This window comes from Electrophorus electricus, chromosome 8 (genome assembly GCF_013358815.1).
Source record: "Electrophorus electricus isolate fEleEle1 chromosome 8, fEleEle1.pri, whole genome shotgun sequence".
NCBI lineage: Eukaryota > Metazoa > Chordata > Actinopteri > Gymnotiformes > Gymnotidae > Electrophorus > Electrophorus electricus.
In genome coordinates, this window is record NC_049542.1 from 6,663,927 (window position 1) to 6,673,232 (window position 9,306).

The following is a 9,306-nucleotide window of genomic DNA, read 5'->3' on the forward strand; positions in this document are numbered from 1 at the left end:
ATCAGTTGTAACAAAATGCACAATTAAGTGCAACAAAAAATGTCGACTGTGCTTATCTGAGCTCAGGTTTGATTTATGTTTTATGTGTAACGCTGTTGTAATCAATTGTACAGCTCTTTCTACCTTCTGTCAGACCACTGAAGCAGCCTAACCCCTCTTTTTGATCCCACATTCTTCATTCAAACCCTACTCTAAAGCCAAAGATACACCCACTCAGCTCACCCTTTTGTGTGCATATAAAATAATTGACAAGCAAGGCAGACTGCCTACTTGTAGAGAGGTTTCCTGATTGGTTAATACAGCTGGGCCATGCTGACATTTTTACTTGCTGCTCAGAGAGGCCAGGTCAGTCGCTGACACATTATTTTTCTCGGAGTGTCTAGTTTGCTGACAGCTATCAGAGATGCCATATCTTGCTCATTAGGGATCTGGACCCAAGCATTTGTAAAGCTGCTTTATGACAACATGTGTTGAAAAATACGTTTGATTTGACTTAAAAACTTAGGTTTAGCCAAACGTTCTTAAAATAAATCACTTACAGCAGCTTTAAGGTTAAGAATTAAAAAGATAGAACTCAGGAACTATGAACATCTGCTTTCTAAGGAATAATACTGGCATGAAATGGGTAGAATCATAAAACTCCAAACAGTGACCACAGACTTCGTCACAGTAAGAATCAGAGCAGAAAACCACTAACAGTGTCCTACAGTAATAATTAGTTCGCATTCAAAATAAAAGCTTTTTTTCCCCCTGTTGTTTACATCAGCTAACACTTTTTTAGAAGGTGAGGCTGAAACAGAAACAATGAACATCAGGAAATCAAGAAACCTAATCTGCTCAGGAAAATAAAACGTCCCGCTGCCCACAGCCACGAATTTAACATATATTCATTTATTTTTCTTACTTGTACAAAGTGTCTCGTTAGAGCTGGTTGACTAAAATGGTTCTAAAATTATGAACTAAATGGCACCCTGTGTTACGCTGTTTCACTATAATAACCTACTAGCCTACCGAGTATCAATGCATTCCAGACACCCATTAGAGGACTAGGCGCATCTGTCAACATGTCTTTCAGTTTTGCGGTCAAGTAGTGATTTGACAGGTATTCCAATGCTCCCGCGCAATCCCATTTAAAGACGCAAACATCTCCACTTACCTTGGCACACGACTCGTTGCACCTAGTGAGTGAAGTCGCTCCCCTCTCTCTCTCTCGCTCTCGCTCTCGCTCTCGCTCTCTTAACCGCACGTGTCGTGCTCTAAAGATTACCTTTTGGCTCGCACCTTACTCTTGCTCGTCTGCATTAATGACTCATACCCCTATGAAAAGTGAAAACAGACTCAAACTATATTAAAAAAAATACATTGAATTCTGACACCGACAACAGTTCTAAATCATTAATTTGACAATCGTCGTTTTGGAAATAAATCGGAGTCGCTTGTCCATTCCTTTAAGGGCTGGCACTACAGTGATTACTGCTTTCGTGTGCAATTTCTGTACAGGACTCATTTAATTTCGGAGTATGCCTTGAATCGGTAGGTGGCAGCAGAGAACAAGCTTAAATACACTTGTTTAGTGACGTTTCGTCAGTTAAAATGTCACCCTATGCGGTCTTTCCAATATGGTCTTTAAACAACAGAAAAATTACTTTAGAATCCCGATTCAAACCACAGTCACGACAGCCCAACCGCACACATTCAGTAAATAACAAACGTGTGTGTTTGTGCAGAGAGGGAAAGATATGTTCAGTCGTTCCAGTAGTTCTGAAATTCTGACACATCATTACTGTAAATCAATTTATCTTTAAAATAATGTTTCTACCTTAACATATTTGGTTTAATAAACCTCCAAAAGTAAGTTAAGTGAATGTAAAACATATATATATATTTTAACTTACTACTTAAAGTGCAATGATCACTTGAAAGGCAAACTGGTTGCTTACATATTTTACATAAGACATATCTTTTTTAGTCATGTGTATAATATTATAGATGTGCTGACAGTATTTTTGCTACGTGTTTGAGTCTTTGACAAACATGGGCTCACTGTGAATACACTGTAGCCAGCTTTATATGTTATAAATTTAGGGTGTGTATTTGTCCATGCTTCTAACTACAGCTGTGTGGATGTATGCATTTGTGCAAGTGTTCAAAGCATCAGTGTGGCAGGGCACAAGAGGCTGGTGTGAGTGTGCATGTAACTCAGTGTATGTCCTTTCCACAATAGCCTCTTGCCTGTTTTCCGAAGCGCTCAGCCCGGACCTATTATCCCACTAATCCCCCACCATTGTACCAGGCCTTGGGAGAGAGAGCGTGAGAGACAAAGAGCGTGCGGGGTGGCAGGGGGTACAGGGTGAGGTCATCCTAAACAGCCCCTAGCTAGGGTCACTGTCTTTGTATAGCAAGGGTGAGAGACAGAGAATGTGAGAGAGAACGAGACGGGTGGTGGTGCTGGTGATGGAGGTGGTGGTGGAGGTGGTGTTGGTGATGGAGGTGGTGGTGGTGATGGAGGTGTTGGTGGTGATGGAGGTGTTGGTGATGGAGATGGTGGTGGAGGTGGTGATGGAGTAGTGGTGGTGGTGGAGGTGGTAATTATGGTGGTCTTAATGGTCATGGTGGGGTCTGCGGAAATTTGAACTGCTAAATAAGAAACAATTGCATTGTGGACCTGTAGAAAGTGAATATCATGTTATATAAGTGTATCTTCACTTCTGAAGGCTAAAGGTACTCTACAGTGAGCTACTTGGTAAGTCTGTGAATAATAAATATTCACAAATGATAAAAATGTCTTTATTTCATATGAAACCACTACAAGAGTTCACAAAACAAATAGTAATAGTGATAGACTGCAATCATGGTTGGTATAATTTGTTTAATCAGGCTATAAGATAAATAAAATACACACTAGAATACAGCTATTTAAAATTATCATTACATAAACAAACAATAAATAATGTGAATAATAAAAAGACAAATTTAATCCACATATATAACAAGAAAAGGAAAGGAAAACCTTATAAACTAATTCAATTGACCTTGTAGTAAAGTTGTTTGCCAAAAGAATCACAGGGAATCATAGAGGACATCTCATATACTTGCCAGAATAGTAACCCATAGTGTCCAGCTCTGTGAATGTGGAACCAACTTGGTCCATGAGTTTCTCCCTGAATCAAACCCCAGTATCACCTTTTTAAAAAAAATTGTATTCTATTTATTTATTTATTTATTTATTTATTTATTTATTTATTATTATTATTTTTTTTTTTTTGCTGTATTTTAAAATCATGTAAATGGCACAGTCCCTCAAAATGAATGAACTTATTCAGCCATACTAATCACAGACCCATTATAAACCAATGACACAGGGATAATGAATAATGACATCAAATGCAGATTGCATTCTCCTGGTTATTATGCTATGTCTATTTTTGTAACACAGCAAAATAAAAATATTTATTGCAAGAATGAAAAGTCTAATCATGTGGCATAAAACCCCATTATATTTTTTGTCTTCTTTATTTATGAATAAATAAAGAACCTTAGTGTTTATTATAAATCAGAATGAAAAACTATACATTATTTTTTATTATTTTTATTTAATACTGTAATCCTTTAAAACATTTTCATCCCAGTGAATGTAAAAAGAGTAACATATTTCTAGTAAAAAGAATGTGCTCCACACCACTGCCATTTGCAGTTTGAAGGTTCTTTTTAGGCCTATTTTTAGACCTATAGATCTTATTAGTGTCGCTCGTGTTGTATTATCAGTAGGATAAGTGTATCAGTTCAAGATCTGCACTAACCTTTGGGCAGATGCATAAACACGCAAAATTATTATATTTGTAATTGGTACAATCTTGATCAAAAGAGCAGCAAGTAGACTTTGAAAATGTCCTTACCTAACAAGTCATTTGCCCAGTCCTGAAATCAGACAGCTCTGAATGTGAGGAAGGTGTCTTTGGTAGTGATCTGTCTGTCATTACCAGGCAGACCTTTGTTTCCTCTGGTAGATTATCAAAAATGTCTTAGACTGGGCAAATAGTAAGTCTTCTAGCAGCAGAAATGTAGTCTTTCTGAAGTCACAATCTAGAGCTTCAGGTCAACCCCAAATTTAACAGTCAACCCGCTTTGGTTAAGTAGCTTATTTCACTGTTGACAGCTTCCCCTTTTCAACTCTCACCTCTTGTAACATTTGATACCTTCACCAGCTTAGTGACTCGGGCAGTTCTTTCTTTTTGGCCATTTTTGTTTGTTATAATGGGGCTTCCCAGTCCTTTTCTTACCAACAGATATCACAGGAAGTAGTCTGGGGATGGGCAAGGCGGGTTATTGGCTTGGGTGAGCGGGGCCCCGCTGGAGCTGATGAGTTTCTCATAACGAGCCTTGTAGGCGTCTCGTTCTCTCAGAACGCGGGTCAGCTCGCACCGCAGCTGCTCCAGCTAGAGCGTGCACGAGAGCGAGAGAAAGAAGGGGGCGGGGAAGAGAGTAAGCGAGAGGGACGGAGAGAGAGTAAAAAAAGAGAGAGAGAAAGAGGTTTGAGAGATGGAAGGAGAGAGAGAGAGAGAGAGAGAGAGAGAGAGAGAGAGAGAGAGAGAGAGAGAGAGAGAGAGAGAGAGAAAGTGAGAGTGGAAAGAGATGGGAAGAGGGAAACAAAAATGAAGGCAGTGAGGGGAATAGAAAGTGGAGTGAGGAAGAGGAGAAGACAGACGCGGAAAGATCGAAATAGAGTAATTGAGGGAGAAAGTAAAGGAGAGAGGGATGGAGAGAGTGCATTTCAGAATACTTACGCCATGGCAAAATTCTTGGCTTTCACAAGTACCTTCAGCTGGCAGCTGAACTAACTAGAGAAACAGTACATTTGGGTGCGTTCACATTTGCAGACTTTGGGTATGCACTGTTAAACAGGCTAAAAATTTCCGTTAGTCACTCACTTAATGTCACTGTCTGTGTAATTTTCTTTTTCTTTGAATTTTAGCGCATTTTGCTTCTCTGCGATAAATGTGGGTTTTTTTTGTTTTGTTTTGTTTTTTGCTTGTCTACCATTTCCGTGTGTGACTACTGCGGACCAGAACGTGCGCGTGTACCTGCTGTGTGAGTATGTGCTTCTCGGACTCGAGCGCGTGTCGGTGTTGCAGTCGCTTGTAGCGGCAGGACTGGGCGTAGCCACGGTTCTTCAGCGTCCGCCGCTTCTGCTTCAAGCGCACCACCTCGTCCTTGCTCACGCCGCGCAGGTGCCTGTTCAGCTCACGCACGGACAAGCTGACGAGCTGCTCGTCAGAAAAGCGCTCGTCCACCACGGACTGAGGAAACAACAGTAAAGCAAGTGGTCACTTCAGAATGATCAAAACATGTGGTTACGCAATATTAGTAGGCGATCGTTTTGATCGCTAAAGGCAACATGTAAGCAGCAGCTGGACCAAATTTGCAGAGATAATCAATTAATTATAATTAAGAGTGTAATGTTTAATGAACGCAACAGAAAGAAATATTGCATACATAAGAAAATAACTCCTTCATCAATGTTTTTCTTTTTCTTTCATTTCATTTTCATTAGACCCTATGTGTTCATATTAAGTTGTATATTGTATGTTGTCTGTTACGGCTGGTGGTAGTGTGTGATGATGAGGAAAGTCACGGAAATGCGGAGGTATTTGTTGACACATTATAATGTGATTGTGTGTGATCCTTGCATGTGTACATTGCTTGTGCATATGCATGATTGTCAGTGGTGTGGCTTGTGTGCATGTGTGTGTGAGTGCGTGATAGGTTGCACATTCTGGCTGCACATGGCCATAATCTATATTGTAATCTGACTAAATGTAAGTGACACTGATCAGGATTAAACAATAATAATAGCAGATATTATGGTAATCTCATAGACCTGCTCCACATTAAACCCTACAGATCTCCAAGCAGTGTCCTGACAGAACATCACTGAAACAACATCACATGCACACAACACCATTACTGCATCTGAAAAATGACAATTAAATAGTATCATTGTAATATCCACCACTGTATCAACATACATACTGAATCAGATGAACATTTTAACCCCAGTTGTATGTACATGCTTTAATAATTCAATATGGTGCAGGTATAACACCTGAAATGACTCATTTTAGAAGCATATAACATAACTCAATAATAAAGCCAAACAAGGACATTTTAAGACCTACTGCACATTTAAAAATGTAACTTATCTTCCCTCTTCAAGTCCCCAACCCACTCGCCCACGCACAAAATGCTGAGTGAGCCATTAAATTTGGGATTGCTTCCAACGTCTTCAAATTTGTTACCATCCTCAATACCTGGTTCTAAGCATACAAATTACAACACTAATATCATTAAATTATTCCATCTCACACTGGAACTGAATAAAGTGGAATCTGATTGGTTCAATCTAATTCAGGCTACAGGAAATAGCATAGCAGTAAGTCATTCTAGTCTTCAGCACTTGGTTTCAGGGTAACTGATTCCTTCAGTGAAATGAGAGACATCTTCAAGGCAAAATCCCCAGTGTTGAATTCCCACCTCCAGAGAATGTACACGGAACAAGTATCAGTTCAGAAACTGGAATTTTGCTCTGAGCTTTAATAATCAATTCTTTTTGGAGATGTTTAGAACATTTCAGCTTTATAAAGTACCCCATTGCCCTAAATAAGTGTTAATAAAGCATTTATAACATCAAAAGTCTAAAGGAGAAAATATCCTGCTAGTGTCCTGGTGCCAAGAGTACAGGCAATACATGAGAGACACAAGCCCCATCCACCATCCTCTTTACCTGTCTAACTTGGATCTGATGATGATGATGATGATGATGATGGTGACTGTGATGGCCATGCATAGGATGATGGGCAGGGTGGTGGTGATGATGCTGTGGGTAATGGTGTTGGCCCTCTGGGCTGGAGGGCTGGGGGAATGGGTTAGTGGGTGGGGCAGCAACGTGTAGAGGAGGGGCGGAGGACACAAAGAGGAGGGGGCGGTGACAGAGCTCAGAGGCCTTGCCCCCATCCACGTCACCTCCACTCTCACTGCTGGAGTCTCCCAGATTACTGCCACCAGAACTCTGAGACAGGGCAGGGAACTAAGTGAGAGAAAGGCGCAGGGTATTACTAAGGCAGAATTATAATACAGATTGGTTAGATTTTAGTGTGTAATGATAAACTGTAATGGCAAACTTGAAACTGTGCAAATGGTTACCCTCTTGTTGCTCATTGTCAATAACAGTCATCTTGCTCTCAGCAGTGCTCAGAAACAGTCTTGCACACTCAACATACTTGAAGAGATGTGCAGGCCCACGTTTGTCCACCTACATAGCCGCAAACAGCCACTAACGGACTGACACACACATAAAGACTGTACCTGTGAGCTCACAGCCACAGCAGCTGAGTTGAGCAGTGCCTCCACAGCGTCTTCGGCTCCCAGAAACCCCCCAATGGCCCCCCTATTCCTATCTCCCCTCTCTGGTGCCCCACCCAGGGCACCCAGGAGAGAGGCAGTGGCCCCTCCCTCGCCACCAAACTGCTGCTGCAGTGCAGCCATCCATATCAGGTCTTCAAGGGAGGCAGAGTTCGGACATTGGGCGGGGGCACTGGGGGAGGGACTATGGTTTAGATTGCCCTGCGAGGTGGAGCTCAGTCCTAAGCTGTAGCTGGCTGAGGTGGAGAGTGGGAAGGATAGCGAAGAGGAGGAGGACGAGGAGGCGGACAGGGGCTGGTGGGCATCGCTTAGGGTTGGGGATGGCGGTAGGGAGGTGTAGGGACTGGAGCTGAGGCTGGAGTCCGGAGGGGGACACACCATGCACGGAGAGCCGGAGGCGTCCTTCTGCTGCTGGAGTTCTGCTTTGGCATATGAGCACGGTGGTAGAAGGGGCGGGGTGTCAGGTTTCGCCTCGAACTTGAGCAGGTCAAAGTCATTGAGGTACTCCATGGCCAGGGGGCTGGGGGGGAGCAAGGGAAGCGAGAGGGACATAACTGACGAAGTAGAGAGCCTGTGGTGTAGCAGGTTAGCAGGTTTTTGAGATCACTAGCTACTCTGTTCACTCTCCAAGCACACAGCAACAGGCTTTACTCGCTGCAAGGAGATAAAAGCATCAGTCCACCTCCTCAGTGCCCCAACAGGACAAGATCAGTAAAGATCCCTGATTGGCTAGTAACAATGCCTTTCTGGGGCTTCACTGCTCCTTTGTATAGAGGACTTCCTGTGTTACCTTCTGACCCTGTTAGGGATAGAGATATGGACATGAATAGACAGACACAGGAATATATGAAAATGGTGTGAAGCAATGTAAAGTAGAAGAAGGAAACAATGGAACTGAGAAAGAGTAAGACAGAGAAAAGGAAAAAAAGTCTATCATATATTTCTACGATCTAATGTCCAGGAATCAGGAATCTCAGTGCCAGAGTGATGCAACATGGATACCAGATATAACTCCTTAAATTGTGTATGCTATCAGATCTGTGCAAATCTACAATGTAATACCATCATACCAGATGAGTGATAGACTTTGCATAGAGCACATTAAATTGCTTTCCTAGTATTTACATAGTAATATGTATATAAAATTAAGTAAAACTAGACCAAAAAAAATCTACTAAAAATAAAGTTAAGTTCATATGTTATATGTTATATGTTATATGTTCATATGTTATATGTTATAAAGTTCATATGCCAAAGGGAGAGCCAAGCTCTGTTGTGCACTACTTAATGCAACTAAATGTTTGAGTTAGGGTGCTAAAACACTAAATCCAAAATCCACAAGTCACAGGTCCATCAATATTATTAAACCCACAATCAGATCCTGATGGGTAGGTAAACCCACTTGAATCCCCTTGCTAACATTTCTCCATGGCAACACATAACCTCTGTTGTCTCAAGCCAGTCAATGTTTTCTTTAAAAGCTGTTGCAATGTCCTTTGTCGGCTATTGCAGTATTATGGCTGGGTCTGGCTCAGCAGGAATCGAAGGGGAAGATAACATCGCTGAGCCCGGGGTCAAGAGGTTAAAAGCAGCACAAGAGTACAGGCCTACTGCCTACAGACACCAGCCACCCTGATTCACACTAACCCCTCACGTATGAAAGGAGTATTCATATGTAACACACTAACCTTGCTAAACCTCACAAGGGGCAGTGGTAGCTCAGTGGTTAAGGTACTTGACTTGCAATTGGAAGGTTGTCGGTTGAAGCACTGCCACTGTTGAGCCCCTGAGCAAGGCCCTTAACCCTCAGATGCTCAAGGTGTGCTCACTCAAAATTGTAAGTTGCTTTGGACAAAAGTGTCAGCTAAATGCCATAAAATGTAAAAC

General features: G+C 41.8%; 2 protein-coding genes across 2 annotated transcripts in view; both read right to left on the reverse strand.

Annotated features, from left to right (window-relative positions):
• Positions 1–1,448, reverse strand: part of LOC113587410 (GTP-binding protein REM 2-like) — a 15,295-nt gene extending 13,847 nt beyond the window's left edge. Inside the window, exon 1 of the mRNA XM_027026064.2 lies at positions 1,157–1,448. The gene's annotated coding sequence lies outside the window, so the exon portion shown is untranslated. The remainder of the gene's footprint in view (positions 1–1,156) is intronic.
• A 2,841-nt stretch (positions 1,449–4,289) lies between these two features.
• nrl (neural retina leucine zipper) lies at positions 4,290–7,971 on the reverse strand. Its single transcript, XM_027026054.2, has 4 exons — positions 7,363–7,971; positions 6,782–7,084; positions 5,082–5,297; positions 4,290–4,436 (listed from the first exon to the last, which is right to left on the reverse strand). The coding sequence occupies exons 1-4, from the start codon at positions 7,969–7,971 to the stop codon at positions 4,290–4,292; spliced, it is 1,275 nt and encodes a 424-aa protein (XP_026881855.2).
• Positions 7,972–9,306: the final 1,335 nt, after the last annotated feature.

What these genes read in the sequence shown, in the direction of transcription:
- nrl (XM_027026054.2), bottom strand. Translation starts at nt 7,971, where the DNA reads ATGTCCCTCTCGCTTCCCTTGCTCCCCCCCAGCCCCCTGGCCATGGAG. An exon ending in CTGTGGCTGTGAGCTCACAG is followed by an intron (nt 7,085 to 7,362) that starts GTACAGTCTTTA and finishes TCTCTCACTTAG; the next exon opens with TTCCCTGCCCTGTCTCAGAG. An exon ending in AGCACATACTCACACAGCAG is followed by an intron (nt 4,437 to 5,081) that starts GTACACGCGCAC and finishes TGCACGCTCTAG; the next exon opens with CTGGAGCAGCTGCGGTGCGA.